Below are 18862 nucleotides of genomic sequence, written 5' to 3' on the forward strand. Positions count from 1 at the left end.
TTGATTTTTTTTTTTAGGCAAAGTTAACTTGTTACAGCTCAACAAACTGAGTTACATAACAAAACATTAAATTCTAAATGTTCTGCTGCTAAATAAAACACAGTTGATATTGTGGGTAAAGATATTCAGGGTATGTCAACATACTAAATCATTTCATTTTAAACCTCATTATTAACCAACTGTGTATTGGAGAAGGGAATGTTGACCATAATTCCAAAGTTGCTACATGTATCAACATGAAATATGACAAGCTTTTAATATATGTCCAGGTCTGTTGAACAAAAAAATCTAATGTGTATATTATAGTTTCTGGTGCTTAAAGTAATATTCATGTGTCACAATGAACATTTATTATTTGAAACTATTTTGTATAGGTACTTGAAAGTTGTAATTGCTTAAAGAAAATACTCCTGCATCACAGTAAACATTTATTTTAAACTATTTTCTACAAGACCATTAAAAATGTTAAAACTAAATTAATGTACACAAAATTCACATAACGAAAAATATTTAAGTATAAACATTTCAATATCCAAACAAGCAACAACTGACATTATATAAAGCTAGCCAAATATTTTTAATCAAAACATTTAACAATGAAGTTGATTTGTTTGGGAATATTGATGCTAATCTATTTACACGTTACAATACGAAGATAAAATCATGCATGTAATGCATGATTTTGTGTCTCCACCAAGTATTATCCTTCATAACAAGGTTTCTTAAATATATCTTCTCAAAGCCTTACCTCATCTAATTATATAAATAACAACCAATGAAGAACCTAACTTTCATTGTTGGATGTTCTATGGGGAAAAAAAAAATCAAGTATCAAAGTATTTTACAGTATTTATTGAAATAAATATATATTTTTTAAAGCATTGCTTTTTCCACTATGAGGAAAATAAAAGAATATTTACATATGTGCTGCCCCTACCCTAAAAATGTGCTAAGGACCTCATGATTTTACAGAACAGTGAAAAGTTACCAACAAATTTCAAGATACCAGCTATTACACACTTATTTCTTCTGGTTAAGTCACATGATATGTTACTTATAATGACTTGGTACTTTGTATACTGTCATAAAATGACAGTACTAACAACCTGACAACAATTTGGAATTAGTGTATTACTCTTGTATAATTTGTATAAATGTTTCAGTGCAGAAATGGGTTACATAAGTGAACAATTGGTTAAAAAACATGAATCAAATTACAACTAAAATGGAAAAAAGTAAATGATCATACTGACATGATTACAGTTTATTAAAACTAGAGTGATTACATGCTATTTCCTTTATACGAATGGATGTTTCAGTAGGAAGACTAGTTATAACCAGTTAGAATCCAATAGAAATATGTTATTTCTAGAAACCTGTATGAAAGTAAAGAAGAATACATAAACCACGCTACATCTGCCGTATCCAGGGCCTTCTGCCCAGTACTAAGGTTCATCAGGCTGGCTAGAACATGACAGATATAGCACTGATCTGGATGATATTTAAATCATTAATTACATGAACCACTATTGTTATGGTGTAAACTAACTGAAGGGTAATTACTATCAATTTTGTCAGATGTACAATCCCAGAATGTTTGTGGTTAGTGAAGTCAAGACTTGTAAATTTAGTTGATAATGGTTATTCTACACATGTAGAATTTTTTTTAAACATTTGCTGAACAAATCCTTTTCTTTAAAGTTGTTTTATATGCAAAACTAAACCTAGTTTCTCTTATTGGCAAAGTGGGAATAAGTATGTGAAATATAAATATTTCATAGTTTTATAATCAATAAGTGCTTTTGTAAGAAATATTCTTGGTTAAATTACAGAATTATCATACTGTGATGAATTTTTGAGTTGACTAGATTCATATAAAGTTTCAGGAAGGTGGACCAAGTTAAGCCTAAAATTTATAACAGGTGTTTTGTATAAAATTATATTATGTACCTAGTGCATGTTTTATTGGTAACTCAAACCATGATTAAATCTAAGTACAAAAAATATTAAATTGGAATAATCTTGTATTTTGTTCCAGTTCTCTAGATAAAACAACATTCCTGCTATTAAATCAAATTCATAAAAACAATTTTTCACTTAGTGTTGTGTGCAGGTCTGAACTGTAGTCTTATTTTTAATGTTTCTCTGTGAATTAACACCAAAGTGACATAATTACATAAATCTATTTTGTCTAGAAAAATAAAATGTAGTAAGTAAAGCATTAACAAAGTTTACTTTCAGTAATGAGATTCTTTATTGATATTAAAATGAAATAATTCAGAAACATTTGTTGTATTTTGTCATCAACAGTTTATAACCTAAGAAAGTTTGGAGTAAAGAAAGAAAGCATCAAATTTGTTTGGAAATAATTCAAATTATTTTTTCTTAACTTATTTGACATACTTGAATACACCAAAAACAGTTATGGAAAAGATTAAATAATTAATTTGTAGATGCTAAGATAAGCTAACACAAAGATGTAAACTGATGTTACATTTGCTGCACACTGTCTTCAGTTCTGAATCACCAAATACCACAGCCTGCTATAACTTTTAACGAAGTCAGTCCAATCTAAATTCTGTGGAACAATCGGAACTCTAACGTGTCCACTCTACAGCCAATTATAATAAACAAATATCACAGTTATTAAATTACAGCAAAAGATTTACTTATTTTCACTTTACTAAGTAACATTAAACATTTATGTCTGATCATAAACCACATAAAAATATTATTTACATATGATCACTTGTTCACTTATTCTTAATGATAAGTTTTGATGACTTTGTTTTTTAAACATCTTCATCAACATCCTTATATCAACTAAAATCTGCTGTAAACAGAAAATGATTTAGTTGTTAAACATACTTGAATTGTGCACCTGAGGATTAATGGTTCAGAGCTCATTTTTGTAAAATCATTCTCTGAACTTTGGGCTGTTGGTGAGTTATAAGAATGATGGTCAAATTCCACTAACTGGTCAGCTAAGACTTCATGAAGAATTAACAGTGGATGCTGTCAACTAGTTTAGGGTGACCAGACATTCCAGTGACCTTATTTTAACTTTCTATTACTAATCTGTAACTTTTCAATACTTTTAAACAACCATGAATCAACACATGCATTTTTTTTAACAAGTAGGGAAACTATAATATGACTCAGTATAGCTTTGCTGCTTCCTCTGATGTTGGCTATCCATCAGGTTGCAGCATGTATTATGTATCAACATTACTGAGAAAGTAGTTTGTGCCAAAACAAAGAAAGAGAAGACAGAACATAAAACAATGACAGATTCTGTTGTTGGTTAACATTCACATATTAAATCACCAACCACTGACTTAGCCGGAATATGAATGACAGTTGCTCATAATGTTATGGTAAGCTCTTGAGCCACAAGAAGTTGCTCAAGAAATTTCAATCAGAGAAATAAATGCAGTTACATAATTGAAAATATTTCTTCACTTGATGTTACATATAGTTTTCCATAAAAGCAAAGTTACAGTTTTAAGACATCAACATACAAGTTTATCCCACTTTTAGGACTTGGAAACCTGGTCACCCAAAACTAACTGCCTTTGCTTTGTTTATTAGGTGAAAATTTGCTATGGCTATGCACAGATAGCTTTCTGTGTAGTTTTATGGGAAAATTAAGGATCAAGCTTTTGCATTTAGTAATGAGAACAAGTGGTGATCAGATTTAAGCTATGTAACCACCATTTAGCCTCACCAAACATACCATAAAATTATTTTATATTGTTTAATTACCTGACAAATAGAAAACAAACCCTGTACCCTGATGGTTTATGCAGTTCCTACCTGATCTTAATAACCTGTGTTACCATCCTCTGGAAGGAAACAAGAAAAGATGTTTATCTGAAAACTAACCAATGAATGGTTACATTACAATGTTATGAAAATTTCTGTTTCTACAGACTTAGAGTTTCTGAATATTATAACCTGGATCTACAAATGGAAGCTTAATCGTGGCAATTACTTGAAAAGCTAATTTAAAGAAAACAAACACTGTCCAAGTAAGGATTACACAAGTCCTAAACTTGGTTCAATAAAAATAAGTTACAAAATAAAATGTTTACATTCAATATTTAATATTATCATCATTCAGAGCAACTTTATATCTAAATAATATCAACACCAAACAATGATTTTTTGTCATGTTACTTACATTTTCACTGAACAACAGTAGAATATACAGTCTTGAATGTACATTGAAAAGTTTTTTGTTGTTTTTTCTCTGATTTAATATTGAAGATAATTAATTATTCCAATGCATGACAGGGTTTTAACAATACTTACATTAGTCAGTGACAGTTATTCCACACTATATTCCATTACATTACAAGGTTCTAACAATACTTACATCAGTCAGTCATAGTTATTCCACACTACTGTATGTCATGAAATGAACAAAATTACCTTATACCTTTTTTTAGAAAAAGAAACAACTAAATACGTTTTTGTGTTACTGAAAGAAGAGACAAAAGAAAAACATTAAACAAAATCTAATGTACTTTATTTGAAACGTGAATGAAAATGGAATTGCCTGTAATTATAAAAATATGTTTCACTATTAAACAGTCTAACTTGAAAAGTAGGGAAAATCTGGCATAAAACTCGATATTAACTTATTGAGGGTTTTCATAAATAACAAAATAAAAATTAACAATAAAATATGAAAATTATATGATTAAAAACTTTAACTTAATTAAAAAAACTCTATAACTATATTTTTAACAAGAGGTAAAAATCAAATTTCACAAAAATATGCTTAGCTAATTACAATTATACAGCCCTAACACAATTAACATACAGTCCTGACACTAAAGAAAAGCAAGACTTGTTTAAACAAACCAAATATCTTACTAATAGCCTATGATTATACAATGGATATACACATGTCCCACAAACAAATTATGGCATTTAGTGGCAATTCTAACAAAAATCTAAAAAGGAAATAATTTCACTTTGTCAATACCATTAAAAACATTTATCAGAAATGCACAGTTTTACTGAAATCAAGAACTGATTTCTGATTCTGAAACTATTTCATATTCATCAATATTAATATCACTGTTTTGTGAGGCATCTCGCTGAAGACGTGACGCATGCACAGTGCTCTCAACAGTGACTTGATCAGAGGGAAGTCTGGAAGAATCAACATTTTGTGCCTGTTGACCATCTGGAAATACACAGGTGATTGCTCCTTCAACACTTTCTTCTTGTTCGCTTGTATCAAGTACTAGGGTTTTAAGGTTAGAAGGTGGAGTTGTTAAAATATGACTATGTTCCACAGAGTCTGAAACAGCAAATCTTTGGCTAAATAACCCTTCCTCATCTTCTGATTCAGAAAATTCTTGTTTAAAATGAGAGGAGTGAAAGTGAATTGAATCTCCATTGTTTTCTGCTGGTGTTGGAGTGTTCTGTTGAGGCTCCAATGATATATGTGCTTGTAATTCGTCTCCACTCTCTTCTTGAACATCAGGAAAAGACTCGAGACCTTGATATAATGAAGTTTCTTCTGAAATAAAAACATCACACACTCCATAACATAAAAATATGTTTAAAAAGTGGCAAATGCATACTTTCAGTAAATAGGAATATTAAACCATGTTTATTTAAAGAGATAACTAGTAAAAAAATCTAGTTAATGATATCTAATACAGTGAAAGTCAGTTTAACAAAAATTTAGGTAAAGGCATCTGATAGAGTGAAAGTACGTTTAAGAAAAATTTCGTTAATTACATCTAATACAGTGAAAGTCAGTTTAACGTTTTCACTATAGGCTGTGGATCAAAAGCCATGACATAGCATTTGTTGACTTGCATTCTAAATTTTATTAAACTATTATTTTTTATGAATTTATGTCAGTAAGTTTGGAGTCAAATTGTAAATTATAATTCAAATTTTAATATTACATACGAGTTAATTTCTCAATTTAAAAGTAAATATTAAAAGAACACATCTCAATATAGATTTTAGTAAATCATGTGGTATATTGAATGCAATACTGGTTAAAATTAGATGTGATGTCAAAATACTAAGTCTACAGTTTTGTACAAATTAGAAACTAAAATTACTGATATTGACAAGCTAGAATATGAAATGAGAACCTCGCATCTTTTTATTTAGCTGAGACATGGCTCATGTACTGAATCAAACACAATGGTCCTGTTCACCTCTTTCAATTTTTTGAAATGGTCCCTTATGTACAATTATGCCAGAAAATGACATGTGAATAACCATTTGACAGCTTAGATGGTTTTCTCAGCCATTTTAATCTATGAAAAGGTTACCATGTTCTATCCAACCACGATTTCAAGAAAGTAGGTTGTGTCTTTAGTCTGCTCAAAGTTTCATACTTTTTTAGCCCTAAATACAGCTTAGTTACTAAGTTTTAATAAATTATAATGGAATTCTGTGGTATCAGTATAGTTACTAAAGTAGTTTAGATTATTCAACTGTATGAATAAAACCTAAAAAAAATTTTGCTTGATATCCTCCACATGTGAAATTTTAAAAGCTTAGCAATTTATGTCTAGCAGCAACCAAGTTCAAAGGTCATAGTTAAAAGAGATAATTGTTTGCTTTATTTCTTAATTTATTATTCTGTATTTTAAGAAAAATAAGTTTAATACTTTATTTTTATATAGTAATAATCTATATACATATATAATGTATAATAACCCTATGAAGCAAAATTTTTACTTTTCCTTGTTCCTGGGCAGAAAGTGTTATTTCACAACTGCTTATGTCTAAAGTAAATGTAAAAGACCTATTTTTCTTTTCAAACTTTGCTTTTGTGACCTGGGTAATGAAATTTTCAAATCTACCCATTTTCCAGAATATTCCAGATCTAAGAAAGTCAAATGCTGAGCTTTTGATATCTAGGCTCAAAGAGTGGGATTTGTTAGATGAAAGTGTGCAAGTCACAAGTCAGCGGAAGCTTCACCAACATTTTTCAAGCTTCTTCACTCATCAAGATGGGTTCTGTTTCTGCCACTATGTATCTGGTCTGTGTGAGGCAATTGGAATTGCCTGTAACCTAAACAAGTAGTGTGTTTTCATTGATAGCTCATCCAGAAGCCTCAAAGCTGTGCTGCTCCATAACAGGAATAAGTATCCATCTCTTTCCCTGGCTCATTCGGTGCACCTCAAAGAGGAATACAACAGCGTTAAGACCTTGCTAGAAGCCTTGAAGTATGATGAGTATGGCTGGGAGATTATTGGAGATTTCAAAATGGTGGCATTCCTAATGGGTCTCCAAGGAGGCTTAACCAAATTTCCCTGTTATCTTTCCCTTTGGGACAGCACTACAGTGCACTACAACAGGAAGCACTGGCCACAAAGAACTGAGTTCTCTGTGGGGAGGCACAATGTCAAGTGTGAGCCACTAGTGGATCTCCAGAAGGTGTTGTTCCCACCATTGCACACAAAATTGGGTCTTATGAAACAATTTGCCACAGCTCTTGTTAAGAAGTCTGCACCCTTCAAGTACCTTTGAGACTTCTTCCCTAAGCTATCTGAGGCAAAGGTCAAAACTGGTGTCTTCGTTGGAACACAAATAAATATCCTGGAATGCACAGAATTCCCCTAGTAGCTCAGTAGGAAGGAAAAGAAAGCTTGGGGCAGCTTTGTCGCAGTGGTTCAGGGCTTCTTGGGCAATCACAAGGCCGAAAATTATGTGGAACTGATTGCTCTGGAGAAGAACCATGGCAAAATGGGCTGCAGGATGTCTCTGAAAGTCCATATCCTTGATGTTCATCTTGATAAATTCAAGGAGAACATGGGAGCATACTCAGAGAAGCAAGTTGAGTGCTTCTGCCAAGATATACTGGATTTTGAATGCCGCTACCAAGAAGCGTATAACAAAAACATGATGGTAGGCTATATTTTGGGGCTGATACATGAAAGTGATTTACATTACAGTTGCAAATCTCAAAAAACTACTCACTTCTAAACATTTTCGCATAACTTTAGTATAAATACATATAAATCTTGATTAATATGTTGTTTTATTCAGACCTTATGTAAATGAAAATGTGCAAATTTGCCCGTTTTTACATAGTAAATAGGTTAATTTTTAACTTTCATTCTCCAGGTCACAAAATCAAAGTTTGAAGCGAATAATGGCCATTTTATGTACTTTTACAATATACACAATTAAGAAATAACACATATTATCCAGGAACAAAATTTGTGTTACATAGTGTAATAGGAATGTGACTGTACATTACAAAATACTAGTTCACTAACACACAGTCAAGATGGGGAAGACTAAAGGTCAGTTTTATATTACTGGATACATAACATAAGTGCATATGCACCAACATCAATGCAATTTGGGTAATGTTAGCTAAGCATGACTGGAGGCTTAAAATAATAAAAAATAATAAATATGTGTTCATATATTGTGTTACGAGACATAAGCTACTTAGACCAAACATTTATATTTTCCTGTTATAATAAACAGTCATTATAGCAGAAAAAAGCATAATTCATATTTATTTCCTAATTTCTTTATGATGGTTATGAAGTTGTTTATGTGACAAACCCAACATAGTTAAAGTATAAAACATAACATAACATATAAAGTCTCATTGAAAACAAATGTTTGAAATGTATTCAGGACGTTTTACAGATTACACAAATAATATTCGGGAATTTTGGGACAAAGAATAGTTTTCTCAATCATAACATGAAATCACTTTGCACTCAGTCTGGTAATAAAACAGATTCTATTTTCAAAAAAAAAATCTTTGGTAAAAATATTTCATCAATAAATCTGATTTTCTGTGTACAAAATACTTGTGATCTTTATTAAAAGTCTACCAAATTCTAAAAAAATACACATTCTGTATCAAAAGTTATAGTGCAAATACTTAACATCTGCAAATCTGTATAAGAATTTGTGTATATTATAATGAAACATAATGAAAGTGTTAATAAATTTTAGTTAATGACATCTAATATAGTGAAAGCCAGTTTAATGAAAGTTTAGTTAATATAGTGAAAGTCAGTTTAATGAAAGTTTAGTTAATACAGTGAAAGTCAGTTTAATGAAAGTTTAGTTAATGATATCTAATACAGTAAAAATCAGTTTAATGAAAGTTTAGTTAATGATATCTAATACAGTGAAAGTCAGTTTAATGAAAGTTTAGTTAATGATCTCTAATACAGTAAAAATCAGTTTGACAAACATTTAGGTAGAGATATCTAATAGAGTTAAGTCTCTATCAGGAAGATTAAACAACTTTTTGTTTATATGAAATTGTTTTAGAATGTATTCTAATACACCTTGTTTACCCTAACAACCTGTCAAGTTTAAATAAAACTGGGAAACATCACATTAAGTCTGTAACTAGAACTAAGCATAAATGCACTTTGTATTGTTTTTTTACCTTCTGAAACCACAGACTCTGTGAATGATTCTGACACCAAGGGTAATGATTCTGCCTTTCCTTGTTCGCTAGCAATATCTTCTTGAGCTCTATCTTCTGTCAAACTAAGTTCTCTGTTGAGACACTCTTTTGGAAAGTGCGGTAAAAACTCGTCCAGCTCACTGTCAGTCTCAACAGTTTCTGGTAACTTCTCATGTTCAGCATCTGTAGAAAGATCAAACAACAAAAAACATCTTATATTGAATAAAAGTAAATCCACATTTCATGAAAGAATGTTTTGGTAAAATTTAAACCTTTCAGTCTTAAATAAAAACTTTTATCATTTCTATTTTATTAAGGAGAAAACAAACTAACTTATGCATTAAAAATGAAATTAGAGTAATTTCAAATTGTGTAAGCTATGCATAAATCATACATGTGACAGCAATCATTTATCAACTATTAAAATACATTTTTAATTGTGCAATACTTAAGTTGCTCACAAATGAGCAAATAAATGTACCCAGATTAAATACAGATCGTGTTTAGTTGGTTGGTTGATTGATTTCGTGTTTTGTGGCACAAAGCAGCTAGGCTATCTGCACCAGACGTCCGGTGAAAAGGTAAAAATAAATTAAACGTAATAAAATACATAAAAGGAAATGAGGGTAAAACAAAACATCATTGAAAAACATAAGTAGCATAAAACCAATGTTGACATCCAGTCTACAATGTTAGGAGAGAAACTACAGTAAGAGAAGTTGTAAAGGACTTCCTGTAGCAGAATGGTAATGACCATAACCCGCCAGGAAGACTAACAGGTAAGTACAAGAACCACCATCAGTCACCTGAAGTTGGTCTTTCCAGTCCTGGTTCTGGGTTACATGTTATTATGGCCAGTACCAAAAGGTAAAGTAATAAAAGTGTTAAAAGACATGTAGCAAAATTGTAATAACAACTTGCCAGGACGACTAACTGGTAGTTCAAACAGCAGTGTTAGTAATCTGAAGTTGGTCTTTCCAGTCTTGGTGTCGAGTTATTTAATGTTCTGGACATTTTCCAATTTCAAATTGAACTAGAGAGATTGAGACTCGTAAAAGGGAACCACAATAAAAAGGTGTAATGAATAAATATCAAACACTTAAATGAAATTAAAAAGATTAATGGTCATTAAAAACCTAAAATCTTTATCAAGGTGGACAGAGTCACTGTCACCAATAACACTGTCCAATGTTATGGACAAACCCTGGGACAAAACATGTTTAAAATAGTGCCGTCGTTGAGAGTCATAACGATGGCAAGAAAGTAAAACGTGGCTTACAGTGATTTGAGTGTTACACAAACTACACACTGGTGCAACAGTTCCAGATAAAAGAAAACAATGAGTTAAAAAACTGTGACCAATGCATAGCCTAATTAGAACAACTTCCGAACCTTAAGGAAGCTAGACGGCTAAAGCCCAATACAGGGTTTTATTTAGAAAAGCTTGTTGTTGTGTTACTCACTCCAAGTGGACTGCCAGCTGGGACGGAGCCGAGCCTTAAATAGAGGACCATAGTCCATGTACAAAATAGACATAATGGTGATAGTGCCAAAGTAGATAGATTTAGCTGTTGTGTCTGCAAGCTCGTTCCCACGAATACCAACGTTGATCTGTGGTGGAGTGCTGTTGTCAGAACCTATACTGGGTGGGCGAGAGGAGGTTGCTTGATTCGAAGAACCAAACAAGATGAACGTTAACCATCCTCTCTAAGGTCTTACAGAGACAGCTCGTCAAAGCAATTGGATGGTAGTTTGAAGGAATCTTGGAATCTTTCCTAAGCTTAGAGAAAGGTAAGATAATAGCCTGGTGCCAGACATCAGGAAAAACATTCTCCTGCCAGATCCAGTTAAAAACAATTAGAAGAATATCAAGAGAAGCAGGAGAGAGATAGCGCAGCATGTCATAGTGTACATCATCAGGTCCAACAGATGTACTGCCAGACCGATGAAGGGCCATTTTCAGTTCCACCAGTGTAAAGGAACAATTATAGTCAAAAAGACAGTCAGTTCGAAAGGAAAGAGGTGAACGCTCTGCTCGAGTCTCGATGGCCAAGAAGGTGGAGGAACAAGCAGAAGTGCTAGATACTTGACAAAAGCTTTCACCTAGAGTATCGGCGATGCTCCAGACATCAGCTACCTCTTGGCCATCAGAGAGTAAGATCAAGTGGGGGACAGAATTGTATTGCCCACTGACCATTCGAATCCTGTTCCATATGACCTTGGAACTGGTGGTAGAAGATATGCTAGTTGTTAACTTAATTCAAGATTCCTTCTGGCTTTGACGTCTTACCCACCTAGCATATGCACGGGCCCGTTGGAAAGGGATGGGGTTCAAAAGTGTAGTATATCTACAGAAAGTATCCAGGTCCGTTTTTGAACCTTCTGTGCCATGTGGCAGGCAGGATTCCACCGCTGACAAGGATATCATGGAAAATGTGTCAAGGTTTTAGGAATACACTGAGCAGCTGCTTGTATAATACAGTACATTACCGCTGCCACACAGTCGTCTATTGATGGCTGATTCATGATGGCAGGATCAAGTTCTGCAAGAGCAGTGAAAGTGGACCAGTCTGCCTGATCCAGCTTACACAGGGGCACGCGGGTAGGATGGCATCGACCACGTCCAGTCTCTCTCAAAAGTATAGGAAAATGATCACTGCCTAGTGGATTATTGTCAACCTTCCATGAAAAATGGGAGAATAATGAAGGGGAGCAAACCAAGAGATCAATAGCAGTAAAGGACTGACTAGGTGCATGAAAATAAGTGGAAGAGCCAGTACTGAAAAAAGAAAGATTGTGATCAGAGAGCATACGCTCTACAAAGAGACCCCTCCTATCAATAACAGCACTTCCCCAGAGGGGATGATGTCCATTAAAGTCCCCCAGGATTAGAAAGGGAGACGACAACTCTTCAACGAGAGCATCAAGGTATGATTGATCATATGTCTCTTCAGAGGTCAGGTAGAGAGAACAAACAGTGATGGTGTGACCCAAGGAAACACGGATGGCTATGGCCTCCAAGGATATGGTGAGTGACAAAGACAGGATGAGCACATTCTGATCAACGAATAGTGCCACCCCTCCATGTACTCGTCCATCACACAGCCTGTCATTTCTGTACAGAGAAAACTGCCAAATGGTGACTGTATCAGCAGGTTTTAGAAACGTTTCTTGTAAAAAAAGACATACAGGATGGTAGGAAGCAATCAGTGTTTTGATATCATCCAGATTAGAACATAAGCCTCGACAGTTCCATTGTATCAAGGTGGCCATTTTTAATGAAGGGTAGGCGAAGTGGCTAGACAACCATTCTGTTTATGATCATGTCTTTTTCCTTACTGTCCTTACTTGGAGGAGGTCTCTCGACCTCCATGGATCCTGCCCTGGGTTGACTGGGCAGGTCTTTGTTGTTGGAAGGGGATTCCAGTGACTGAGGATGCAAACGAATGATTGTTTTTCATCTTGGGGTGGAAGAAAAAGATGTATAAAAAAAAATGCCTGTATTTGAAACCAAAGGATGTGGATCTTGAGGTTTGTTGGAATGTATGGGAGGAACAGAGATTGGTGTAGAAGTCAATTCATCAACCTTTTTAACCATGGAGGTCAAAAGGCTTTTCATTTGTTTTGAAAACGATTCTCTTGGAGGCACAGAGAGATCTGTCTACACTCCAACTGCAGTTGTGGAACGAAGTGCAGCAGCACATGTCCGAGATGAAGTGGCAGACAGCAATTTCCAAGCCTCAGGATAACTAATGTTATGAGTCGTTTTCAAATGCTGCACCTCTTTTTCCTCCAACCATTTTGGGCAAGAACGAAAGTAGGAAGGGTGAGAACCATTGCAGTTGACACAATGTGGGTCCGTGTCACACTCATAGGCATCGTGGTCCTTGCCACCACAAGGAGCACATGTCAGGGAACCACGATAGGACGTCTTTGAGTGGCTGAACCTCTGACATTGGAAACATCGAAGAGGGTTTGGAATGTACGTCTGTACCCTGCATATTAGATAACCTGCCTTGATGGTGGGTGGCAGGTGCACGTGGTGATGTAAATATCAAAACGAGGATATCTGTCAGCATTTTAACTCCATCTTTGCGAGTAGAAATGAGCATCACTGCAGAAACTCCTTGAGTGGAGAGACCAGCGAGAATCTCTGACTCGGGAACGTTCTTCAAATCCCTTTCAACAATAACTCCTTGTGATGAATTCAAGGTAGCATGAAGGTAACCTCAATAGGTATATCCCCAATTGCCTTTGAATTTAAGAGGAGTTCACTGTGTTGGGATGTGAATGTTTCAACCAATATGTCTCCAGATCAAAGCTTCTTTACTGACTTTGGAGAGCCAGCAAGACTCTCTAGTCCCTTCTGAATAAAAAAGGGGGACATTTGCCCTAAAGGTTTTTCTGAAAGAGAATGTAATATAAGAAAATGAGGTACGTGTGTTACAGATGTTGAAGATTGCTGCTCAGAGTCTTCAAAGACGTGGTCATTTACCTATTGACTGTTTTTTTCACTATTTTATTTAATTTTTTGTTGGAAAATCCATAGGAAAAAAGGAAAATTTCGGTACCAACCCACCATGGAGCCCTACAAGGGTACGCACTACAATGTCATGCAAGGACATTGCAGCAACGCCAGGGTTTCGTGAGCACAATACCCAAACACCAGCATCAGACACAATGTCCATAACACCTGTTGAGAACTTCCAACACTCGTACTTGGTTGACTCTTGCCCAAGTGAACCAGCCGATTAACCCAAGGGGGACACCCCAAGGCCACTCGTCTACAGGAATACAAGGCCAAAGTAGTGTGTTACGGTTGGACCCCTCAACCACCAGGATCCTCTCCTCCCCTTCACGGATCGCCACGCACGGCAAACACGTGGGTGGATGTTTAGATCCCAGAGGAGGTAACCAGAAAGAACAGAACCTTCCCTGGGAGGTCCCCTCACCACGTACAGAAATCCACACCTAGGGGAGATCGTGTTTGTTTACATGTGCTTCACAAGATAAGTCTGAAGTATATACAGATAATGTCTGTCTACATGTTCTTCACAAGATAAGTCTGAAGTATATATAGATCATATCTGTTTACAAGTACTTCACAAGATAAGTCTGAAGTAGATACAGATCATGTCTGTTTATGTGGTTCAGAAGATAAGTTTGAAGTAGATAAGATCATGTCTGTTTATATGCTTCAGAAGATTAGTCTGAAGTAGACACAGATCATTTCTGTTTAAATGTGCTTCACAAGTTAAGTATGAAGTAGATACAGATTATGTCTGTTTATACGTTTTCACCAACGTTTGAAGCGAGCATGTGATGAGCCCACCTATAATTGGGCAAAAGCTAACATTCAACCTCAGAGTAAATCCTTTCATGTTTTTGACAATTACAACAAAATAAATGTAACCCAACAACACAGATATACCAATCATTTGTTACCAACATCCAACAAAAAAAGTTTCACTCATTTATAATCTCACGATTGTCATGCCTTTTATGTAAAAATATGTTCATTACACACTTATCACAAGTGAAAACTATTAAAAGAACTGGTATGCACAACCTGAAAATTCAGTACAGGATAAATGTAACAAAACAGTATCAAGTTTATTTGTGTTTAGTCTGTGTATATACCTACATTATTCTTGTTTAATAACATGGAAACAATTAGTGATATTGTCAGAGCTACCTCATAAACAAAACACTGGTTGTTGCAAGTTACAAAGCCCTCAAAAACAGGTGTTGAACCATGAGATAAGCCACACTTTTTGTAGAGTCAATATTCTCCTTAGTTATTTGTCTACAAACATTTCATAAAACTTACTGTTACCTGAGCATTGCATGTTTGGAACATTACTGGTTATCATGGTGACAATGTCCCTCGCTCTCTCCTTCCAGGACAAGGGAATTACATGAAGTGTGAGACCCGGAGCAAGACATACGGTCATCACTGTTAAAAAACAAAACTTGTTTGCACAACAAAACTTCAAAAAATATAATTTCAATCACAAAAGAATACGTGCTTTCTTGCGCACACAGCATGTACGAGGTAGTAAGAGCTTTCTACAGGTTACGTAAATCAAATGTTATGTTTAGAAAATTAAATAAAACTGTAGCTTTGAAATGTTAAAAAAAGATTTATTTTTAATGTTTTTTAAGAAAAACCCAAAATTCTTAACTTTATTATAATTTTTCATTTTATAAAACAATGAATTTAATTATTTATTTTTCTACAACATCATAATACAAGTATGAACCTTAGTGATAATACTGTGAATAGCATATAAACAACAACTAATCAAATATAGTTTAGTTGATCTATGGGTCACAACATTGTATGTAGTATGCAAACATCAACAAATCAAATATAGTTTAGTTGATCTATGGGTGATAACACTGTATGTAGTATGCAAACATCAACAAATCAAATATAGTTTAGTTGATCTATGGGTGATAACACTGTATGTAGTATGCAAACATCAACAAATCAAATATAGTTTAGTTGATCTATGGGTGATAACACTGTATGTAGTATGCAAACATCAACAAATCAAATATAGTTTAGTTGATCTATGGGTGATAACACTGAATGTAGTATGCAAACATCAACAAATCAAATATAGTTTAGTTGATCTATGGGTGATAACACTGAATGTAGTATGCAAACATCAACAAATCAAATATAGTTTAGTTGATCTATGGGTGATAACACTGAATGTAGTATGCAAACATCAACAAATCAAATATAGTTTAGTTGATCTATAGGTGATAACACTGTATGTAGTATGCAAACATCAACAAATCAAATATAGTTTAGTTGATCTATGGGTGATAACACTGTATGTAGTATGCAAACATCAACAAATCAAATATAGTTTAGTTGATCTATGGGTGATAACACTGTATGTAGTATGCAAACATCAACAAATCAAATATAGTTTAGTTGATCTATGGGTGATAACACTGAATGTAGTATGCAAACATCAACAAGTCAAATATAGTTTAGTTGATCTATGGATGAAAAATTTCATACTGGTCTTGTATGTGTAGTACATAAACAACAACAAATCAATACATTTCAGTTGATCTATGTGTGATAACATTCATACTGGTCTTGATTATAATATATAAATATTAACAAATCAATACATTTCAGTTGAACTTTGGGTGATAACATTCATACTGGTCTTGATTATAGTATATAAATTTCAACAAATCAATACATTTCAGTTGATCTATGGGTGATAACATTCATACTGGTCTTGATTATAGTATATAAATATCAACAAATCAATACATTTCAGTTGATCTATGGGTGATAACATTCATACTGGTCTTGATTATAGTATATAAATATCAACAAATCAATACATTTCAGTTGATCTATGGGTGATAACATTCATACTGGTCTTGATTATAGTATATAAATATTAACAAATCAATACATTTCAGTTGAACTTTGGGTGATAACATTCATACTGGTCTTGATTATAGTATATAAATTTCAACAAATCAATACATTTCAGTTGATCTATGGGTGATAACATTCATACTGGTCTTGATTATAGTATATAAATATCAACAAATCAACACATTTCAGTTGATCTTTGGGTGATAACATTCATACTGGTCTTGACTGTTGTATATTAATAACAACAAATGAGTATAGTTTAGCTGATCTAGTGACCTCTAAGACTTGTCTACAAGTTAATAAACAATATCCATAAACATGTATGACAAGTTACTGAGCAATATTAGTTGTTTAAAAGTGGTATTTTAACATACACAAAACATCCATTTGGACAACAAAAAACAGACAGAAGGGTACAATGTACATATAAACTCAAAAACTTGCACACTTACACACACAAACACATGCTCAGATCACACCAGTACTCAAGTAGCATACCCATCATTGATAGCTAGTCATGTCATGTGTAGTTGATTATGCTATTGTCTTCTTGACTCTTTTTGTTGTAAATACATTTATTATATGTTTATTTTCAAGTGATTCTAACAAGTCATCTGTGTACAGATATAGCAGTGTATTTAGTCTGTTTTGGTACACTCTTGATAAAAATGTGTTCTTCATCCTTTTTACCATCAAGAATAATCCTTGAGGTATGGATAAATCCTTAACATTATCATGATGTTTGAGAAATACTGTTTCAAAGATCTGTCATGTCATTCATATCATATTTCCTTCTTTATAAATCCTGACATTTCTTTACCCTTTTCCTCTTTTAGGAAATGAATCTTTTAATTCTTGCACGAATGTCTTGAGATATTTTTTTAGATGAAAAGCTCCACAATCATCCAATTTAGCAGTTTTGTAATGAATGAATAGTCCTGTGAAACCTCTCCAGGTTCTACTAACATCCAATTTAGCAGTTTTGTAATGAATGAATAGTCCTGTGAAACCTCTCCAGGCTCTACTAACATCCAATTTAGCAGTTTTGTAATGAATGAATAGTCCTGTGAAACCTCTCCAGGCTCTACTAACATCCAATTTAGCAGTTTTGTAATGAATGAATAGTCCTGTGAAACCTCTCCAGGCTCTACTAACATCCAATTTAGCAGTTTTGTAATGAATGAATAGTCTTGTGAAACCTCTCCAGGTTCTACTAACATCCAATTTAGCAGTTTTGTAATGAATGAATAGTCTTGTGAAACCTCTCCAGGTTCTACTAACATCCAATTTAGCAGTTTTGTAATGAATGAATAGTCCTGTGAAACCTCTCCAGGTTCTACTAACATCCAATTTAGCAGTTTTGTAATGAATGAATAGTCCTGTGAAACCTCTCCAGGTTCTACTAACATCCAATTTACCAGTTTTGTAATGAATGAATAGTCCTGTGAAACCTCTCCAGGCTCTACTAACATCCAATTTAGCAGTTTTGTAATGAATGAATAGTCCTGTGAAACCTCTCCAGGCTCTACTAACATCCAATTTAGCAGTTTTGTAATGAATGAATAGTCCTGTGAAACCTCTCCAGGCTCTACTAACATCCATTTGGCAGTTTTGTAATGAATGAATAGTCCTGTGAAACCTCTCCAGGTTCTACTAACATCCAATTTAGCAGTTTTGTAATGAATGAATAGTCCTGTGAAACCTCTCCAGGCTCTACTAACATCCAATTTAGCAGTTTTGTAATGAATGAATAGTCCTGTGAAACCTCTCCAGGCTCTACTAACATCCAATTTAGCAGTTTTGTAATGAATGAATAGTCCTGTGAAACCTCTCCAGGCTCTACTAACATCCATTTGGCAGTTTTGTAATGAATGAATAGTCCTGTGAAACCTCTCCAGGCTCTACTAACATCCAATTTAGCAGTTTTGTAATGAATGAATAGTCCTGTGAAACCTCTCCAGGCTCTACTAACATCCATTTGGCAGTTTTGTAATGAATGAATAGTCCT

The 18862-nt window shown here is 33.9% G+C and overlaps 1 protein-coding gene across 9 annotated transcripts in view; it reads right to left on the reverse strand.

Annotated features, from left to right (window-relative positions):
• Window positions 1–415: 415 nt before the first annotated feature.
• LOC143252468 (reticulophagy regulator 3-like) overlaps window positions 416–18862 on the reverse strand; it is a 55417-nt gene continuing 36970 nt past the window's right edge. For 8 of the 9 annotated variants that reach the window (XM_076504648.1, XM_076504646.1, XM_076504644.1 and 5 more), the window contains 3 exons: window positions 15274–15393; window positions 9417–9620; window positions 416–5536 (listed from right to left, as the gene is read on the reverse strand). In XM_076504648.1, the coding sequence (XP_076360763.1) occupies window positions 5034–5536; window positions 9417–9620; window positions 15274–15393 (827 nt within the window). In that variant the 3' untranslated portion in view covers window positions 416–5033. The remainder of the gene's footprint in view (window positions 5537–9416; window positions 9621–15273; window positions 15394–18862) is intronic. The other variant, XM_076504640.1, reaches the window with a different exon arrangement.

Source organism: Tachypleus tridentatus, chromosome 6 (genome assembly GCF_004210375.1).
Source record: "Tachypleus tridentatus isolate NWPU-2018 chromosome 6, ASM421037v1, whole genome shotgun sequence".
NCBI lineage: Eukaryota > Metazoa > Arthropoda > Merostomata > Xiphosura > Limulidae > Tachypleus > Tachypleus tridentatus.